Here is a 21,798-nt window from a genome sequence, read left to right as displayed (position 1 = left end):
CAAGGGAGGGAAGGAGTGGTTTTCTCACTTCCAGCGTCCAGAAGATACATCTTCCCAGAAAGTATAGCACCGTGCAATTTCTAAGGCCGAAGGGAAAACCTGAGCAGAAAAATACAGGCAACTGTCAGCTGCATGCTCTGTGATTGTATTTTACGTTCCAGGCGGGTTTTCTTTGGCCGTTCACAACAGTAGCAGTCGTGATGCAAGCACAGGACAGCCTCTCACTCTGTCCCAGCCCCGAATCGCATTCATTCTTGGTCTGCTCTTCCTCCCTGCTGCGCTATGACATGACGGTATAGCCCCACTTTACCAGTGAAGAAACTGATTTACAGAGAGAGGAAATCTCCCGCTGCAGTCACTAATCTAGTAAGAGATAGACTCTAGATTTTGAAGATGGTGTCATGTCCCTTTTGGGCTTCCCATGTGGTTCAGCTTAAGAATCTGCCTGCTAATGCAGGAGACTTGGGTTCATTACCTGGGTCGGGAAAAATCCCCTCGAGGAGGAAATGGCAACCCACTCCAGTATTCCTGCCTGGGAAATCTCATGGACAGAGGAGCCTGGTGGGCTACAGTCCTTGGTGTCACAAAGAGTCGGACACGACTGAGCACATCATGTTCCATTATTGGGAACTAAATAGCTTGATGCAAAAATATTTTGAAAAGGACAACGTATGAAAGGAAAGAGTTATTACTTTGGGGCCAGATCACCTTCCAAGAGTGGTTCAAGTCAGTGTTGATCCTTAAGGGTCAGTTATGTTCAAAGGCACTGTGGTGACTGCTGCATACAGTGCCAGGCACATAGTAGGCTATCTGTAAAGGCTGGGTTTTTTAGTTTAGTTTACTGAAATATAGTTGATTTACAGTGTTGGGTTAGTTTCTGCTGTATGGCAAGGCGATTTAGTTACACACATATATATATTCTTTTTCCATTATGATTTATTACAGGATATTGAATATAGTTCCCCGTGCTCTACATAGGACCTTGATGTTTATCCATCCTATAGGTAATAGTTTGCATCTGCTGATCCCAAGCTCCCAATCCATCCCTCCCCCTCCTTTTCCCCCTTGGTAACCACAAGTCTGTTTTGTGTGTCTCTGAGTCAGTTTCTGTTTCATAGACAAGTTCATTTGTGTCACAGTTTAGATTCCACATATAAGTGATATCATATGGTATTTGTCTTTCTCCGTAAAGAGCAGTGGATGAAGGTGTGTGTGGTCTCTGCACTTGAGAAAATGTGACAGGGCATGGAGTTGTGTGCTGCAGATATGGTGATGAATGTCAGCCAGAGGAATCCGTAGCATGTTGGTGACAGAAGTCGCAGTGAAGCTGACCTTTGAAAGGGGGATGTGATGCTGATAGAGGAACATTGGAGGAGAAGGTGGGAACTGCAGGCAAGGGAGCTGTGTCGGGGAAGCCCTTGGATGAACGGTTTGGAGCTGAGAAAATTGTCTGGCTTTGTGGGGTGTAGGGCTTCCCTGGTAGCTCAGTTGGTAAAGAATCCACCTGCAATGCAGGAGACCCCAGTTCGATTCCTGGGTGAGGAAGATCTGCTGGAGAAGGGATAGGCTACCCACTGCAGTATTCCTGGGCTTCCCTTATGGCTCAGCTGGTAAAGAATCTGCCTGCAGTGCTGGAGATCTGGGTTCAGTCCCTGGGTTGGGAAAATCCCCTGGAGAAGGAAACAGCTACCCACTCCGGTATTCTGGCCTGGAGAATTCCATGGACTATATAGTCCATAGGGTCGAAAAGAGTCGGACACGACTGAGTGACTTTCACTTTGTGGTGTGTAGGTCACCTGGAGATCAGGCTGAAGGTAGTGGATTGACCACTGTGAAGTCACTCTTGGCTGGATCTTCTATAGGAAGAGAGTGGAGACTCTGGAGCAGGGAGTAACTGCTTCAGAGCGGCACCTGGGTGCTGTGTTCAGCCATGGTGTGATGGTGATGGATTCAGAAACTGTAGCCAAGACATCCTCTAGAAAACACTGCTAGCATTCCAGAAAATTAGTGAATGTGATGACAGTGGGGATGGAGAGGAAGTGGAATCCAGATCAACTGGTATGTTCCCAGAAATGCTTACCATGTCCACTCTTAGCTGAGACCAAGCATTTGCGGGGCGGGGAGCGGGGTGTGTGTGTAAATTCACTACCAAAGTCATGCAGTACATGCTTAACAAAACCAAATCAGTACTATCCGGGGTCTGGCCCCACGTCATCTTCACTTATAGCAAACGCTGCTCCGTCCTCAACTAATAGATTTATCTGGTTAGCTTAGACCTCTATTTTACTTAAACAAAAATAGGTGGTGTGTAAAACAAGTGATTTTCTTTGTTCTGCCAAGGTTACCTGTATTCCTTGCTGAAAATATTTTAACTGACTTGGAATCAGTTTTCTTTGCTCTTTAAATTGTTTTTTAAATGTTTAATTGTGAAATATCACAGAGGAAAATTTAAAATATACTTGTTTAATGGAAGCAAGCCAAGTGTTCACGGCAGGATGAATGGATAAAGAAAATATGATATATACATACAGTAGATGATTATATTCAGCCTTTTTTTATGTGGACCATTTTTTTTTTTGACGTCTTTATTGAATTTGTTACAATATTGCTTCTGTTTGATGTTTTGTCTTTTTTTGGATCTTAGCTCCCTGACCAGGGATCAAATCCGCTTTGAAAGGCGAAGTCTTAACCACTTGGACTGCCAGGGACGTCTGATAAATAAAGAAGGAAATCCTGATGTAAATGACAACATGAATACACCTTGAGGATGTTATGCTAAATTAAATAAGCCAGTCACAAAAGGACAAATACTGGATGATTCCACTTACGCGAGGTATGTAAGGAGATCTTACTCACAGGAAAAACAAGTAGTAGGTGGTTGCCAGGAGCTGGGGGCAGGCAGAATGGAGAATTACTGTTTCCTGGGGACAGGGTTTTAGTTTTGCTAGATGAACAATTTCTAGAGAGAGGCACTTCACAACAATGTGCACGTAGTTAATAATCATAGATTTAATTCTCTTCTTTCTTTTATTATTATTTGCTCTAATGTCTGTCTTAACCCAATACCATCTTTGTAACCCCCATTTTCAAGTATTTAGAAAAAATAAGATAGATTTTAATGCAATCTCAACTTTCAGTCTGCTTTTGTCCCTTGGAGATAAAATGTAAATCTTAGAGACAGCATAAAGTTGAACTTTTTTTAAAAAATCAGTAAATCTTCATAATCTTACAGATAAATTTAATCCATTTGCATTTATGGTACATTTGAAGCAACACTCCCAGTTATTTTGGGCACGTGCTTGGATTTAACAAATTTGTAGTTTTTTAAAGATCATCTTGTGTTATTTGAATGTCAGTTTATCTTCTTTGGCATGGTGTTTTATTTTCTCTTTCCTTGCCTTGTTTTTGAAATAAACTTTAAGCCATGTCCCTTTAAAGCAAACCAGAAGACAGTCTCAGAAAAGTGATCTGTTTTTCCTGGGTTCACTGCAATCCACGCGGTGAATGTCAGGTCCATGGAAAGCAGATCTAGTAGAAACAGCCCTACATCACAGGTCACACGGGTCATCACAGACTTCCTGTTTTCATGGGGTGCAAGTTCCCTTGTGTTAGTGAACTTTTAGAGAAATTATTTCAGCAGCAGCTCCCTGACCAGGTGCTGGATCAAACAACTTTGGACAGAAAGGCGGTAGTTCCATCCTGGTAAAGGAAACTGCCAGAAAAGACATGGGAGCTGGCCAGACTGGGGTCCACAGCCTGGCTGTGTGCAAGCAGATGTCTGGAGTAGAGGCTCAGGAAAAAGTTTCATCAAATAGACTGGTCACCCAGCTTGGGGACCACAGGTAAACCTTAGTGTAAATTCACACCCGGAACCCCGATCCCAGGGAGGGAACCCAGGGCGCCTCTCCTGGCACTTACTGAACTTTGATTCTCAACCTTGAATCAAGTCCCCACTTGCTGACTGTGAGATGGGGAATCAATTACCAAATCTTCTTTTCCTCCATTGTGAATGGAGATAAATGAAGTACACACCTGATATGGCTCTTTTATAGTTGAAAAGTAAAGGGCTAAAGTTAATGCAAGTAAAAGAGACTGATACCACAGAGAACTTCATGAATCCTAGTTATCATTGTTACTAGGATTCCTGACCGTGAGCAGGAAGGGATTCCAGGCTGGGCTGTCCCTGGTTCTGGGACTAGGGGGAGCTGATTTTCCACCGACCTGAATGAGGCTGACGGGAAGCAGTGGGAACAGACTCTGTTCTCTTCATCAAAGATGTTCCCGAAGCTTCCTCGCTGCAGGGCGTGCCTCCCACACTGCTTCTCACCCAGTTCTTTCATGAAATAGGTTCTCGGCAATCAAAGGGAGAGGGAGAAAAGCATTGCTCATGAGTGCTTTGCTCAGAAACTCTGGGGTTTCTTCTCCTCCTTTCCCTAAATTCCTCCTGCTTTCACTTAAGGCTTTTGTTTCCAGAAACTTTCTAACTTTAGGTTTTTCCCATCTGACTCAATTTCTCGGGAAAGTTCCTCACCTGGTCTTTCAAAGAGGATGACACTGACCTTTAGATCTCTTTGATTTTAAGATGAACAGAAATCAGCAGAAAGGGGAAAAAAAAAAATACTGCACATCCATCTGACCCTGACATACTCTCACAGCCCAGGGACTACCTCTGGCTTGGCTGTTTGAATAACCTCTGGGCATCTGATCCACCCCCAGAGCTTAAGTTTGAACTCCAGAACAAATATTTGTCCTGTTTGGAGCAAAGTTTGAGAGCTCTCTTCTCTTTTCTTCTTTTTAAAGCCCAACTGTACTGCTCTGCTGTGCCTCTCTGATCGTGGTTCAGGGGACACTGGGCTCCCTCCCAGACCCCGTGCCTGAGAGCTGGGCAGAGACACCCAGCGTGATGAAGGGGCTCGCGTGCTTTTTCCTCTGCTTCTTCCTTTCTGAATCGAGAGGCTTTGAAATCCCCACCAATGGAATTTCAGAAGTAAGTACTTCCAGAAGACTCCTTGCTGTAGGCTCCCTGTGTTAGTTTGGTAAATAGATTGTCTCTCAGTCGTGTCTGACTCTTTGCGACCCCATGGACCATGGCCCACCAGCCTCCTCTGTCCATGGGATTCTCCAGGACAGAATCCTGGAGTGGGTAGCCATTCCCTTCTCCAGGGGATTTTCCTGACCCAGGGATTGAACCTGGGTCTCCTGCATTGCAGGTGAATTCTTTACCATCTGAGCCACCAGCAAAGCCTATTACCTGTTGCTGTTCAAGGACTGTATCCTGTGAGGGTTAGAAATTTATGATAAAGTTCATCTGAGTAGAAGTGTTCGCTGTTGAAATTACTCAAATGTGTATTTACCCTTTAAAGCATTAATGGGCTTTTCATGAGAATTGAGTTCATGGGCTGGCCCCATAGTGTAGCATTTATGGAGTACAGCTGCCTCTCCTTATCTCAGAAACTGGGGATATTAACTGATCTGATCCAAAGGATGGTTATAAGGTTTAAGTGACATTTGTAAACTACCCAGCACAGTGCGAACCTGAGCAAGAACTTGATAATTATTAGCTCTCATAACTATTATTATGAAATACCATTATTACTCTTTTACGTAAGAGTATAAGAAAAGCCATTTTCAAAGCACTGTGGTTGAGGGACTTCCCTGAATCACTGGAAAAGACCCTGATGCTGGGAAAGATTGAAGGCAAAAGGAGAAAGGGGCAGCAGAGGATGAGGTGGTTGGATGGCACGACTGACTCAATGGACATCAATTTGAGCGAACTCCAGGAGATAGTAAAAGACAGGGAAGCCTGGTGTGCTGCAGTCCATGCAGTTGCAAAGAGTCGGACATGACTTGGTGACTGAACAACAACAAACAGCTGATGATCCAGTGGCTAAGATCCGAGCTCCCAATGCATGGGCCCTGGGTTCAATCCCTGGTCAGGGAACTAGATCTTCCATGCCACAACTAAGAACCAGAACAGCCAAAAAATTAAAAAGGACTGTTGTTTGTCATACCTAAGTGAACAGTGATTTCCAAGTTAAGGGCATTTAATATTCCTGTTAAAGGGGAAGATGGATGAGGCAGCAGGCAGAGTATAGGAATTATTCCCAAGGAGCTCAAGGTCTTCCCTTCAGACCCTTGATCATCCTCAGCATGATGAAAGTCTTGGACTGAAAGTCATATAAGAGCTATTCTGATACTAGAAAAGCCACATGTATTCTGGGAATATCCTGGAAGATGCAGCAGCTTATGATACTTACAGGGTGGATTATGTATACAAATGCCAAAGAACAAGATGGCATATTTGCAAGAAAAAAAAAATCACTCTGTCTGCCTAGAAATTATCATATTTTCCAACACTTTAGAAACCACCAGAGTGTGTTGGAAGCCTCATTGATGGAGCCAGGAATTGGAGGCAAGATTTCCAAAGGTGCTTGTGCTTTTTCAGTCACTTACTGGTATTCCTTTCATATTGACATTTCTAACATCTTATTAGACATTTCTGATGCTGCTAAGATCTATGCAACTCTTCCCCCAGGTACCTCCTTGTCATCTTCAGGCAAAGTGAAAAATGAATTCCTGCATCCACCAAGTTTGGAGATATTAACTCCTAGTTACTCACCTCCGAGATATAACCAGCAAACAAAAAGATTAAAGAAATCATTGTAACAGACAGAGAAAACAACTTTTGGTTACCAAAGGGAAAAGGGGAGAGGGATAAATTAGGGGTTGGGGATTAACAGATACACACTCCTATGTATAAAATACACACAAGGACCTTCTGTATAGCATAAGAACTATATTCAATACATTGTAATATTCAACCTATAATCAGAGAAGGCAATGGCAACTCACTCCAGTACTCTTGCCTGGAAAATCCCATGGATGGAGGAGCCTGGTAGGCTGCAGTCCATGGGGTTGCAAAGAGTCCGACACAGCTGAGCGACTTCAGTTTTACTTTTCACTTTCCTGCATTGGAGAAGGAAATGGCAACCCTCTCCAGTGTTCTTGCCTGGAGAATCCCAGGGACGGGGGAGCCAGGCGGGCTGCCGTCTCTGGGGTCGCACAGAGTCGGACACGACTGAAGTGACTTAGCAGCAGCAGCAGCATATATAACTGAATCACTTTGTTGCACACCTGAAATGTTGTAAATCAGCTATTGATTTTTTTTTAAAAAGACATTATATGGAAAAAAAAATGAGATTGCACAGAAATATAGAAAACAAGACAAAATAATATATTAAATACTTTTTGCCTGTCACCAGCTGCCTTTTTTTCATTGATGGAAATAAACATCCTGATTTGTTTTAAGTTCGCAGACTATGGAGACCATGTGGAGTTGGCTCCAGGCAAATTCCAGTTTGTGCCAGAGAATCGGAGGTATCAGGTACAGTAAACCTCAGTTCCGAAAGGGAAAATAAGTGCAAGAGATCATGAATGAAAAAATAAGAAAAAGACTGAGATGCTTTTTGCTACATTTTCTCAAGAGCTTGTTTTTCTTAGCAGCAAAGAGTCCAGTAGTAGTATACTCGGGAGAAACACATTTCCGCTGAAATGAAGGGAAACCTCCACATGACTGTCCATCTCTGAACGCAGTGGTCATGTTGTTCGCTTAAACAATACGTGGCTATGTGTTCAAAGCTTAAGATTATGGGATGGTTTTACTGTCATATATGGAAGAATTTCCTCCTAGGAGGACATATTTTGTGGCTTCCTTGTGGGGCCACACATGCTCCCCCACTGGTCACGGTCACTACCGTTTTGGGGAGCCGCTCAGAGAGCACAGGCAACCTAGCCACGCTGGAGGCCGTCTCCAGTTGTTAAGATCTCACCTTCCAGTACAGGGCGTGTGGCTTAATCCCTGGTCCAGGAGCTAAGACCCCACATGCCTTGCGGCCAAAAAATCAAAACGTAATACAGAAGAATATTATAACAAATTCAATAAAGACTTTAAAAGTGATCCACATCAAAAAGATTTAAGAGGAAAAAAAAAGAAACCTCATAGGTAAATCCTCATGTCAGGGTCTTCATCTAAAAGACAAAACTTAAAGAGCTGTTGAGAATTGCATTCAAAGATCTGAAAAAGACCCATGGACATAGAAAACAAACTCATAGTTACCAAAGAGAAAAGGGGGAAAGGGATAAGTTAGGAGGTTGGGAGTAACAGATACACACTACTGTATATAAGATAGATAACCAGGAATTCCCTGGCTGTCTACTGGTTAGCACTCTGTTCTTCCACTGCAGGGGGCACAGGTTCAATCCCTTGTTGGGGAACTAAGATCCTGGAAGCCGGGCAGCATGGCCAAAAAAGAAAATAGATAACCAACAAGGACTTATATAGCATAGAGAAATATACTCAGTGTTTTGTAATAACCTATGAGGGAAAATAATCTGACAAAAAATAGATATGTAGTAATAACTGAATCACTTTGCTGTACATCTGAAACTAACACAACATTGTAAATCAACCTTGCTTCAATTAAAAAAAGCCTAAAAGAAGGCAACTGTTGGCCTTACTATGTCATATAACACCCCCAAAAATTTCAGCTCACCCCAAAGCAGGCAAGCTAAGCTCTACTAACCCACATCTGAATTATTACTTTAAAATCCATCTGACATTAGATGCTCACCCATCGCTCTAAAGCCAGCCCGCTTTCCATGCCACAGGACAGTCATTCATGCAGATAAATCTCTAGCATGGCAGTTAGAATACAGGATTTTCCATCTGCCAGTTACCATGTTTAACTCAGGGGCTACGCCAAGGAGAAGATGCGTGTGTTACAGCTCCCATGTTGCTGCATCTAATGGAAGAGACAGACATGCCTTCCCACTGTCTGGGTTTGAAGGAATTTTGCTGCTATGAAAACACTCAGGCAAACAGATGTTTTTATTTGAATTAATGAGGTGGTTTTTACAGGATAAAGGTGATCTGTGCTACTCAGCATGAGCTCAGTTGAATATTTTCATTTAAAAACATTGGTTTTAACATTGTATCAGAGAATGATGGGCATGCCACCAAAAGACAGCCGAGACGCTGAGACACTTACTCAGGGAAGCACCCCAGGGGAAACTAGCATTCAAGAATATTTGATAGTTATGTCTCGACTCCAGTGAATGAATCAGAGCTCAGTATGGAAGGAGAAAATGTTTCTTGACAGATAAAACAGTTTTTGCCCTCAAAGTAGTAAGCAACACGCTTCTGAAGAATGATTTTATCCAACTTCCTTCCACAGAGAAGTATTTCTGGAGAATCTGGAGAAAGGACGGTAAGTGTACTTTGATTTTGTTAAAAATTGATGTCTGAATGACTTTTCTGTTACCTATTATTGAGAAATCAATACGGCTGCCTTCTTTGTCTTCAGCACCAAGAGTGTTTACCTGACTTTCGAAATACCTGTTTGCCCAAATCTGTTTGGAAGTGTGTTTAAAATTCAGCATGAGAGGGTGGAGTGTGTAAGCAACCAGGAGAGATGTCCCCAGGAGCTGAAAATGTTCCTTTTCTTTACTTTGGCAAGTTTTGCCAACAACACAGGTTTTTGGGTGGTTTTTTTTTTTTTTTTTTTTTTTTGGGAATAAAAACTATATATTGATTGCAACATAATGGTTTTGATTTAAAATAGGACACCTAACAGCTTTCGTGAGTGTGGAAAAGGCACTCTTAAACACGAAATCAGAGCAGGCAATGGCACCCCACTCCAGTACTCTTGCCTGGAAAATCCCATGGACGGAGGAGCCTGGTGGGCTGCAGTCCATGGGGTCGCTGGGAGTCGGACACGACTGAGCGACTTCACTTTCACTTTTCACTTTCCTGCATTGGAGAAGGAAATGGCAACCCACTCCAGTGTTCTTGCCTGGAGAATCCAAGGGACGAGGAAGCCTGGTGGGCTGCCGTCTATGGGGTCGCACAGAGTCAGACACGACTGAAGTGACTTAGCAGCAAACACGAAATGGCCCGATTCCCTGAGCCGTTTGGTGTACCGTAAGTCCCCTACATACAAACAAGCCCCATTCCAAGAGTGAGTTTGTACGTCCAGCAAAGTTAACCTAAGTACACAACCAACACAACCAGCTGTATGTAGCTGCACTGTAATAGGTTTAGAATACTTTTCATACAAATAATACATAAAAAAAAAACTGACACAAAAAATAATGTTTTTAATCAGACGGTACAGTACCTTGAGAAGTACAGTGGTCCAGTACAACAGCTGGCATGCAGGGACTGGCATGGGGTGAACAGGACAGAGGTGTTACTGATGGAGGAGGGAGAGGAGGTGGGAGACGGTAGGGCTGAAGGGTCATCAGCAACAGGAGACGGAGGACAAGCTGCGGTTTCACTCATGCCTGATGTTGATGGCACACGTTCCGGTTCCTTGCTGGAACCAGATGCTCGTTCGCATCTTTGAAAATTTGCAGCTGCACCTCAAAGGTCTGTATGTATGTAGAGGCTTACTGTAGTTCCTCCTGTGGCAGGAAGACATCAAAAGGAAAGTTGTTTCCTTGGCTTCATGGTCTGAATGGACAGCAGCTGTGAGAAGCTCTGGGTTAAGGGGGAGGAAGGACAAACAGCTTAGCCTGGGTTTTATCTTTGCTTGAGGTGAGCTGGATGTTCACAAGTTGAAAGATTTAATCTTGGATGCGAAGTTTGGGGAAAATGATACCTAGTATTGAAATAAGTAAAACGCTTTGGAAAAAAAAAAAAAAGCAGAAACCAGTGGGTCCCATCACTGCCACGATCCTAGCAGTTTAGAGGCACCTCCTAAAAGATGTGTGTTTTCAGTGCTTTGTCTTTGAGCATATGGATACTGGAACAGCCTTAAATCAATAGAGAAGGGTTGGGAACCAGGTCCACAGTGCTGGGCCAATCACCGCGTCAAAATGCCCTCTGCGAGATGTTCTGTTCTTCACTCATATCCATCAGCATTCTTGTGCGTGCTCAGTTGCTCAGTTGTGTCCGACTCTTTGTGACCCCATGGACTGTAGCCTGTCAGGCTCCTCTGTTCACAGGATTCTCCAGGCAAGAATACTGGAGTGGGTAGCCATTCTCTTCTCCAGGAGATCTTCCCGACCCAGATTGAACCTGGGTCTCCCACATTGCAGGCAGGTTCTTTACCGTCTGAGCCACCAGGGAAGCCTAGCTCTCCTGTTCAAACTATATCTCATAGTTTGTTTTGATTTGGGAAACAACAGGAAGACTGGGAAAAGGTGAAATTGCAATAGATGAGGTTCAAAAAGGTAGGTAGCAGTGTGGGGCTTTGGGGACCACCTGTGTGTTCCACCCCACTGTACCCCAGGAAGTGGCTGGGTCCCCTTTCTACACTGCACACCCGAATCCTTTCCTGCCCTCTGGCCTGTATTCAGAGTTATTTCCTGCACTTTCATAATCCAATCTTGCTTCCCCACAACTATTTCCTCCTCATATTCCAACTTTCAGAATCATTGTTAATAGACTCACAGCGCTGGAGAGGCATCTCAAGATTTCTTAAAACAAGAGTGAGTTTCTGCCTGCAGGATATCCCAAGAATTTAGGAGAATGCTTAGTAAAAGCTGAGTTATATACTTAGTGATGCCTTAGAATCTTCTGTACTGTTATCATCAAATATGCAGTGAAGTTCTGTCATTTTTCTCTGAGTACAGTTGACTTTTCTTGCCGATTTCAGGAAGATGTTGATCAAGTGACTGTTCATAGTTATAAAGTCCAGTCTACTATTACTTCTCGAGTGGCCAACACTGTTATCCAGACCAAAGTGGTGAACCACTCTCCACAGCCTCAAAATGTCGTGTTTGACGTGCAGATCCCCAAAGGAGCCTTCATCTCCAACTTCTCCATGTGAGTAACTCCCACTCAGAACCGGAAACTGGATATGCTCTGCTCCCAGGATCAAACCCCTCTCAGAGTGGACCTTTAGTGCCTCAACTCTTCATGGCTGTATACCCAGCATCTTTGTGTTGTTTAATTGCTAAGTTTTATCTGACTCTCTGCTACCCTCTGGACTGTAACCCACCAGGCTTCTTTGTCCATGGGATTTCCCAGGCAAGAATACTGGAGCAGGTCTGCTATTTCCTCCTCCAGGGGATCTTCCTTAACTAAGGACTGAACCCGAGTCTCCTGCATTGGCAGGCGAATTCTTTACCACGTAAATCACCAGGGAAGCCCAGAGTGGACCCTGCTGGTCAGCAATTCCAGGGGTTCTCGCTTTTAGAGTTGTGGACCCACTGGACATGGAGTCATCTTGCTGCTGCTAAGTCACTTCAGTCGTGTCCAACTCTGTGCGACCCCAGAGACGGCAGCCCACCAGGCTCCCCCGTCCCTGGGATTCTCCAGGCAAGAACACTGGAGTGGGTTGCCATTTCCTTCTCCAATGCATGAAAGTGAAAAGTGAGAGTGAAGTCGCTCAGTCGTGTCCGACTCCCAGCGACCCCATGGACTGCAGCCTACCAGGCTCCTCCATCCATGGGATTTTCCAGGCAAGAGTACTGGAGTGGGATGCCATTGCCTTCTCCGGAGTCATCTTGGGGTGGGACCAAATAATTTGCTTCTGTTCAGAGTAACAGAATTTGCAAAGGATTTGCTTTTCTTTTCTAATGAGTGAAAACATCCTTAAGCCTGTCTCTATGACAGTAATCTCCCACTTCCTTAGGGAGAGGCCGTATGTTCTATTTTGCTTCAAAAACTCTAATCGGATGGCTCTGACTAATCATTGCTGGGACAGATTAGGTGAAAGCAAGCGAAGAGTAAGGTAGGTAGGGACAGAGATAACAAGAGAGGACAGAGTTCCCCGGGGAGATGTTAGGAAGAGAAACACACACTTGGCAGGGATCGATCAGTGCTTTTCTCCATCTTTCTTTGCTCTTTTCCACCCTCGAAGGATCCTTAATACATGGAAGAATGACCCTATAAACCACATGGCAGCCAGATAGCTAGTGGTTTATCAATCACAGCCGTAGGCACATTTGTCATTTCAAAGGAATGCACAGGAGAACAACCCTTAATCCAAAGGGTAAACCTGGAAAATGAAGAAACATTTTTTAAAATTTTGCCTTGGAGGATAGTTGACGTACAATGCTGGGTTAGTTTCAGGTGTACAGCAAAGTGATCCAGTTACACAACTATATATGTCCATCCTGTTGCAGATCCTTTTCCCATATAGGTTATTACAGAATATTGAGTAAAGTTCCCTGTGCTATACAGTAGGTTATTGTTACTTATTTTATATATAGTGGTGTGTGTGTGTTAATCCCAAACTCCTAATTTATCACTTCCCCTTCACATTTCCCCTTTGGTAACCATATGTTTGTTTTCAAAGTTTGTTTCTGTTTTGTAAATAAGTTCATTTGTATCAATTTTGGGGGGGGATTCCACTTATAAGTAATATTATGTGATGTTTGTCTTTCTCTGTCTGATTAATTTCACTTAGTTTGATAATTTCTGAGCCCATCCATATTGCTGCAAATGGCATTATATCATTCTTTTTTATGGCTAAGTAGTATTCCAGTGTGTATATGTACCACATCTTCTTTATCCATTCCTCTGTTGGTGGACACTTAGGTTGCTTCCATGTCTTGGCTGTTGTAAATAGTGCTGCTGTGAACGCTGGGGAAGAAGCATCTTAAACACAAGTAACAATATGGGAGAGAAAGCTTCTGGTACAGGAGCCTACCTCATCTATCTTAAATCACACTACCAGATAAAGAAACTCCTTTTATGAAACCTGCAAATGTCTCTCTACTTGAAGGTTCCTTCCAGGTGCAAAATGATAAATAATTCATTAAGTCCACCCGGTTGGGTTGTTAGCTTGTTTGTTCATTGTGCTTCTATTCAGACCAACTGTGGCCCTTCTGTCATTTTTTAGGACTGTGGATGGCACAACTTATACTAGTTCTATTAAGGAGAAAACTGTGGGCCGAGCTCTCTACGCACAGGCGAGAGCGAAAGGCAAGACGGCAGGACTGGTGAGGTAAGGGCAGGGTCCCCATCCATTGCTGCCTGTGCTCAAGCCTATTCCCTCCATGGCAAGCCAGCCCCCAGGAAGGCAGAGAAGCTTGTCCTTCTTTGCTAGGTCACTTCTTTGTGGTACTTCCCTGATCCCACACGATCCAATTACCCACAATCTCACCTTGCTTGTTTACCATTTAAATTTTCTAAAAATCGCTGACTGTTTTTCCTAAGGCTCAAATCACCCTCATTTGACAACCCTGCTGTTTTCTCTTTAAAACCATAAACACTTCAAGATGAGTGATCACATTGGACTTGGTGCGTACGGGAGTAAATAAGGCATTAGTGCTGGAAATACATATTCAATTTGAAATAATAGATGTCTTCTTTATGAAGACTTTTAAAAATGCAAAGAATCCCTAGAATGAGTCTTACCAGCAGTAGGGGAAAGGTGTGCTGTCCTTTGGATCATCTAAACTGGGATTGAGTTTTGACCCTACAACTGACTCGCATGTGATCTCAAGTGGGTTACTTACCCTTTATGAACCTCATTTGTCATCACTTGCTAAATGAAGGTCTTGGTGTTCATCTTTTAGAGCGGCTATAATAGCAATGATATATGTCAAGTTCCTGGCAAGTAACAGGGGATCACTAACCAGTAGCTCTTTGCAGATGACACTCAGATCTGTAAGAAGCTCTGCAAGAAAAAGATCAGGTAGGAGAGGGGAGAGGAATTCCAGGCTACTGGAAGGAAATTGATCTAGAAGTTGCTGTTATCTCTCCTGGGCCTACCATTCATTCTCCTAAGCAGTGAGCAGGTGGCTAGCCCGGGGCAGCCTGGACGCCCTCTGCGTCGATTCTACATGTGATGACTTACATGGGCGGGCTCGCATCTTTAGGAGCAGAGCTCTCGATATGGAGGACTTCAAAACCGAAGTGAGCATCGCCCCTGGAGCAAAGGTGCAGTTTGAACTTCATTACCAGGAAGTGAAGTGGAGGAAGCTGGGGTCCTACGAGCACAGACTCCACCTGAAGCCAGGACGACTGGCCAAGCACCTGGAGGTGAGCTCTCCCCTCTAGAGCTGGATCCCCATCTGTGCTTTCTGTTCATCTTCTCTTCATGGTGTTCCACACCACTTGACACTGCAGGACAGGGTGGTGTATGGAAATTGACTCTGGGTTTGGAGTAAGGAAGTGCCTCTTCCGTACACATTTCAAGGCTAGCTCATCTTCTTACTTGCTGTGTCAATTTCCTGTGGCTGCTATAGCAAATGATTGCACACAGGGGGCTTATGACAACAGAGATGTCTTCTTACACAGTTCTCGGGGCACGGACTGAAGTCAAGGTATTGGCAGGGCTCTTGAGGAGGGTCTGTCCCACTGCTTCTGTGGTCTGGAAGCGGCTGGCATTCCTTGACTTGTGGCCTCGTGGCCCGTCATTCTGATCTATGCCTCCCTGATCACATCATTTCCTCCTCTGAGTGTCTTAAATCTCCCTCTGCTCTTGTAAGAACATTTGTCATTGGATTTCAGGCCCACCGGGTAGATCAGGATGATCAGGATCCTTTACTGTATCCACAAAGATCCTTTTTCCAAATCAGGTAGCAGTTTCAGCTTCCAAAGATTTAATGTAGACATGCCTTTGGTGGGGGGTGGGGGTGGGGGACGATTCAACCCTCTGACCTTCCAACTAATGCTGATCCTCAATTTTCTCATCTGTGAAGAGTCCTATCTTAGATTCCTTGGTTCCAAGTGCGATGAGAGGTCAGCGAAGGTTGAGTTCATTGTCTTTGTCTGTTCCACGTTCCTCCCGTTGCACCCCAAGTCTCATCACCTGGAGAGCAGTGCCTGTGCAGGGCAACTTGAACTCACTTCTGCTGTAGGCTTCATCTCTTGCCTTGAGAACTGAGCTTCTTTTTTCTTGGCTCTAAACTTGTTAACATCATGTGAACGTCTGTGTAAGAGGCAGAGGAGGGCTGGCTGGAAGAAACCCAGGGAAGAACACAATTCACCTGGTCTCTGTTTGACACAGACGAGGGTGAAGCAGACAGGTTGTAAACTGTCTGTAGACAAAGATTCAAGGGGATGAGTGGATCATGTATAATTTTCTTATAAATAAGAATGGAATGGCATGGCATGAAGTAGAAGGAGAATTAAATTCCAGAGAAACGAAGCAATAGAAAGGGAGCACTGAGTTGCCCATAGGGTCTTTCAGCCTCCCTGGTGAGATGCATCATATCACACAGGATTTAAAGAACTTGCAGAAGGGATGGTGGAGCCATGCTAGGTCATCTTTGGGAGATCCTAGAGAGGAAAAGAGCAGCAGAGGACTTAGAATTGATAATCGTACTTCTTGCTCAAAGTCTTGAAAGGTGTTTTAATGCTTTAAGTAACTTTCCCACTTCTAGGTAGATGTGTGGATTATTGAACCTCAAGGACTAAGATCTCTTCATGTTCTGGACACATTTGATGGGCATTTTGATGGCGTTCCCACTGTATCTAAAGGACCCCAGAAGGTACCACAAGCCGTGATGTGACAGTCTGAGTGGCCACTGGTTCGCGGGTTTTCCTCTCCCTCTCTGCTCTAGGGGATGGAAGAATTGTCAGGTGCTGAGCTCAGGGAACGTAGGAACTGTGATCCCTGAGCAGAGTCTAGGGCCTCCCACAGGACATACAGAATGAAACCAATTGTTTCATTGCATTGTGACCCGTGTCTGTCCATTTTGAAACCCATTTCCCCCAAGTCATCCACTGGACTGGTAGCTAAAAGACAGTCTTCACATAATATATAGAAAATTTTCCTTAATCACTGCGAGAGCTACTCAGCTTAATTCTCTCTGCCTTAATGGCCAATACTAACCACCTCTGGAGGGGTCAAAGTCCTCAAGAACCTTTTGCCAACTCTTTCTAGAGGTGGTGGCCATTTCTTCCATGGGGTGGGGGTGAGGGGGAGGGAGGAATTCTTCGAATCTCTTATAAGGGACTGAAGCCTGGCCAACAGCGCTGAAGGCTGCTAGATGCCCCTCTGGTAGGACCATTGATGCTGCTTGGGTGCAGAGTGGCCCTGGGCCTTCCCCTGTGTGCATGAGAAGGTGTTCCCCCGGACAGGGAGGGGGCAGAGACCGGGCTCTGACACCACTGCTCTTTCCAGGCACACGTTGCCTTCAAGCCCACGGTGGCACAACAGAGAAAATGCCTCAACTGCTCAGAGACGATGGTCGACGGCGAGCTGGTGGTGATGTATGATGTGAACAGAGAGGAGAAGGTTGGGGAACTTCAGGTGGGTGCAAACAACTCTCAGGGGCCAGCCCTGCCTGAGCCAAAGATCTGTTTCTTGTTGAATAAACCCCCAGGGAAATGCCCTGGGAGGTAAACTGCGGAGAGGCTGGGTCCTTTCAGAAAAGGACGGAGTGGGCGCAGGAAGAAGGGAGAGATGGACGTAGCCAAGCCTCTGTTCCCTTCTTTACGACCATCATGCCTCCTGCTCCCCGTGGTCTCCTCTCCCCTCCCAGTCCCCAGACCCTCATCCTCCTACATGCCAAACACTGGTAATGGTTTGGCTCACAAGTATGTCCTGTTTTTCAGGTATTTAATGGATATTTTGTCCACTTCTTTGCTCCTGAGAACATGGACCCAATTCCCAAAAACATCCTGTTTGTCATCGACGTTAGTGGCTCAATGTGGGGAATTAAAATGAAACAGGTGAGTAGCCCTGGGTTGCAGTGGGACCCAGGACTCCACGCCTTCTCTGATCCTCTCGTGATGGTGCAGTTGTTCGAGGCCCCTTCCCGCTAGAGCTAGTCTTAGTTCAGGCTGCTCACAAAGGAACAGAGGCTGGGTGACTTCTGAACAGGAGAAATTTATCTCAAAACTTGACTTTTTGAAAAATTTCGCCTCCATATAACCTCACTCTGCTCAGGCTTCTGCTTCATATTCCTTTGGTTCTCCTGCATGACATTTTAGACTAATATCTTGCCATTGTGCATGAATAACTTTAAAAACGTTTAATGCACAGTTTTTCTAGTTATGTTGTAATTCCTTGAGGGTGATCATTCCATCTCATGTCTTCCAGTTTGGAGTTCTTCACAGGCTCCTTCAGTGTTAATGGATTAGGTACAGTTGTGAACAAGGACATTCCTAGTGCACCCATTCAACTAGTGTGAACCAACCAGTGAATCTCTGTTCATTCAACAATCACTTATGACCACCCAAGTGTTCACTACTGTTCTAGGATCCTAGAGATGGAAAAGCATTGGCCCTGCCTACCTATATCACCAGGTTCTCAGCAGTGGCACTTGTGACATTTGGGGCTGATGAATCCGTGTCGTGGGGACCACACTGTACCTTGTAGGATGTTTAGCAACATCTGTTCACTAGATGCCATGGAACTCATCCTCCTGGTCATGACAATCAAAGATGTCTACAGAGGGCTTCCCTGGTGGTCCAGTGGCTAAGAATGGCTAAGAATCGCCCTTGCAGTGCAGGAGACATGGGTTTGATCCCTGATCTGGGAAGATCGCAGGTGCCGTGAGGCAACTAAGCCTGCGAACTGCAACTAGAGAAAGCCTGCGCACAGCTGCAAAGGCACAGCATGGCTGAAAATAAATAAATAAAATTCAAAGTAAAAAAAAGAATGAGAAAGAAGGTGGTCTTCTCCCCCTCCACACTTACAAAAGTGTCTTCAGACATTGTGAAATGTCCCCTGGGGAGAAAATTATCCTCATTTGAGAACCACTGCCCTAATACAGTTTATTTGTTCCTTCCTTTCCTCATTTAACAAGGATTTATTAAGCACCTGTCTTGTGTCAGGCACTTAGTTCATCACTGAAGTCTGAGACGACTGTTACACACCCATGGACATGACACATAAAGCAGGCTATTGGCTCTCCAAGTCTGGTGTCAGAAGGTATTGAGCGAGACATGCACTTAGGAGCCACCAGAGTGTAGAAGGTACTCATAACAATGAGACCAGGCGAGAACACCGAGGAGGAAGTATAGATAAGAGAAAACAGACAGCGAACCTTACACTATCCCAGTAACTAGAATAATGTGGGGAGAAGAGGAGGAATCAGCAAAGACGACTACACCAGCAACTCTCCTTGTGGCCCAGGGGCTAAGACTCCGTGTTCCCAGTGCAGGTGGCTGGGGTTCGATCCCTGGTCAGGGAACTATATCCTGCACACTGCAACTAAAGATCCCACATGCTGCAATGAAGACCTAAGGTCCCATGTGCTGCAACTAATACTCAGTGCAGCCGAAATAAATACATACATTTAAAAAGAAAAGAAAAGAAAAAGCAGCCAATGAGAGGAGGAGAAAACCCAGAGCGGCCGAGGCTCTGGAAGATGAGGAAGTTGTATGAGGATAGCGATGTGACCGGTTGGTCCAAATGCTGCTCAGATTGGGTCTGATGAGATGAGAAGAGTCCATTGGATTTAGCAACAGCCTTGATGAGCATAGTTTCAGTGGAGGGATGATGGTGAAAACCTGAACGGAGTGGGCTTCAGAGAGAACAGGAAAAGAAGATTTGGATGGAGACAGTGCGCTTACAATTCTTTTGAGGAATTTTATTGCAAAGGGAAACTGAGAAATGGGGGAAATGGGTACGTTCAAGGTTTCTAAAGGCATGAAAAATGACAGCGTTATTGTATGTATGGAGATGTACCAATAGAGTGAAATGTATGATATAGGAGAGGCAGAGGACAGATACCAGAGCCATGCGTTTCAGTAGCCGAGAGAGAGCCCAACCTAGGTCACCAGCGGATGGATTTGCATTAGGCAGAAATGCTTCTCCTAGGTCTTCTGCATTACCAGGCATCAGGGAAAAGTGTATGGGCACAAATCCTGGCACGGGGGAGGTTTATGGTGGCAAGGGTTGTAGAAATCTTCTTCTGATGACTTCCATTTCTCAGTGAAGTAGGATTCCAGGTCATCAGCTGAGACAGGAAGAGGGAGGTGGTGGTTTGAAGATGAGAAGCAGGAATTAATGCATGAGAAGGCTGAGTAGAGGGACTTGAGAAATACATTTGATTTTCAGGCACCACAAATGGGACATCTGAGGCTCAGGATTCTCAGTGTAAAGTCAGGCTGGTGAGACTGGTCATGCATGACAAAACAAGACAGTAAAACTTTCAGTATCAAAATGCAGACAATACGTGTTTGGACAGAATAGGAGAGTGTTAGATCTGTGTTGACAGAGGTGGATTTATGAGGTTTGTGGGAGAACTATCACTCGAGCCAGTGCTTAAAATGATGAATGATTGAGCTTCCTCATTTCTTCTTAGGTTTAGAGAGTATATAGTAAGACCCTTCTCCATTCTCTCTCGAAATAGACGGTGGAAGCAATGAAGACCATTTTGGATGACCTGCGAACTGAAGACCATTTCTCTGTGGTTGATTTCAACCACAATGTTCGAACCTGGAGAAACGACTTAGTCTCAGCTACTAAAACACAGGTTGGAGATGCCAAGAATTACATTGAGAAAATCCAGCCCAGTGGAGGTGAGTGGGTTTAGCCTAAAGCCCAGTGAGAAACTCCCACAGGATTCAGCGGAGTCCTGAGAAATATGAGAATCACTTGAGAAATATGATTCCTTACCCCAGTGGTCTTTGCCTTAATAATACAGTTATTATTAAACAGTGCATACTAAGTTCATGGTGAAAGCATAATATGCATACCCCATCCCACACACATTTTTAACCATTCTGTCCTCAGAAAACGGTGTCAGTAAGTGACACTAGCTTTCTTATGACTCACACGGTAAGAGAAAGACAAATACCATGTGATATCACTAAAATATGACATAAATGAACTTATCTACAAAACAGACTCAGACATAGAGAAGAGACTTGTGATCGCCAAGGGGGAGCGGGGTGGGGCAGGGATGGATTGAGAGTTTGGCGTTAACAGATGCAAAGTGTTATCTAAAGAATGGATAAACAACAAGGCCTGTTGTATAGCACGGGGGACTATATTCAATATCCTGTGATAAGCCATAATGGAAAAGAACACAAAATATATTATATATATATATAAAACTGAATTACTTTGCTCTACAGCATAAATTAACACAACACTGTATGTCAACTAAGCTTCAATTTGAAAAAGGGAAAAAAACACGTAGAATAACACACAATTGTCTGCAGAACAGTATCCAAGTATATCAGCAAGGCTGAATAGGCAACTTCAAGTTGGTGGTTAACAAAATGACTGGTGCTTTGAAAGGGTTACTTCATCTCTAAGGGAACTGTTCACTGTTAATACAAAGTGAATATTTTACTCCACTGGGGGATCTGGACCAGCCTGGGTAAAATTTGGAAAGCAGTCGAATGATTTGGATGCTGAAAGAACGACACGTGAGTCATCACCAGACAGATGAACCTGGGCTCCAGACGTGGTTGTTTCTGCGGGAAGTCAGAGTATATAACAGAACAGCACGTTCTCTGGCTTTCCCAGGCACAAATATCAACGAAGCCCTGCTGCGAGCCATCTTTATTTTGAATGAAGCCAATAACTTGGGAATGTTGGACCCCAACTCTGTCTCGCTGATCATCTTGGTGTCTGATGGGGATCCAACAGTAGGTAAGCACCCCTTCCATTTTTAGTGATACATATGTTTCCTGTTGTTTCTTGGGAACGTGATTGGCTTAAAATGCGAACTTGAATGGCATTTGCCTGAGTGTCTAAACCAGCTTGGGCTTCCCAAGTGGCACAGTGGTATAGAGTCCACCTGTCAATTCAGGAGATGCAAGAGACACAAGTTCAATCCCTGGGTTGGGAAGATCCCCTGGACCAGGAAATGGCAAACCCACCCTGCTATTCTTGCCTGGGAAATCCCATGGACAGAGGAGGCTGGTGGGCTACA

At 44.5% G+C, this 21,798-nt stretch overlaps 1 protein-coding gene across 1 annotated transcript in view; it reads left to right on the top strand.

Moving 5' to 3' along the window:
• The first annotated feature begins 4,779 nt into the window (after positions 1-4,779).
• The window catches only part of ITIH2 (inter-alpha-trypsin inhibitor heavy chain 2), a 31,910-nt gene continuing 14,891 nt past the window's right edge, over positions 4,780-21,798 (top strand). The window contains exons 1-11 of the mRNA XM_025264497.3: positions 4,780-4,987; positions 7,310-7,384; positions 9,234-9,266; positions 11,658-11,827; positions 13,851-13,955; positions 14,833-14,995; positions 16,342-16,449; positions 17,085-17,213; positions 17,519-17,635; positions 20,266-20,434; positions 21,390-21,515. Of these exons, the coding sequence (XP_025120282.3) occupies positions 4,904-4,987; positions 7,310-7,384; positions 9,234-9,266; positions 11,658-11,827; positions 13,851-13,955; positions 14,833-14,995; positions 16,342-16,449; positions 17,085-17,213; positions 17,519-17,635; positions 20,266-20,434; positions 21,390-21,515 (1,279 nt within the window). The 5' untranslated portion in view covers positions 4,780-4,903. The remainder of the gene's footprint in view (positions 4,988-7,309; positions 7,385-9,233; positions 9,267-11,657; positions 11,828-13,850; positions 13,956-14,832; positions 14,996-16,341; positions 16,450-17,084; positions 17,214-17,518; positions 17,636-20,265; positions 20,435-21,389; positions 21,516-21,798) is intronic.

This window comes from Bubalus bubalis, chromosome 14 (genome assembly GCF_019923935.1).
Source record: "Bubalus bubalis isolate 160015118507 breed Murrah chromosome 14, NDDB_SH_1, whole genome shotgun sequence".
NCBI lineage: Eukaryota > Metazoa > Chordata > Mammalia > Artiodactyla > Bovidae > Bubalus > Bubalus bubalis.
This window is presented reverse-complemented; position numbering and strand designations above follow the sequence as displayed.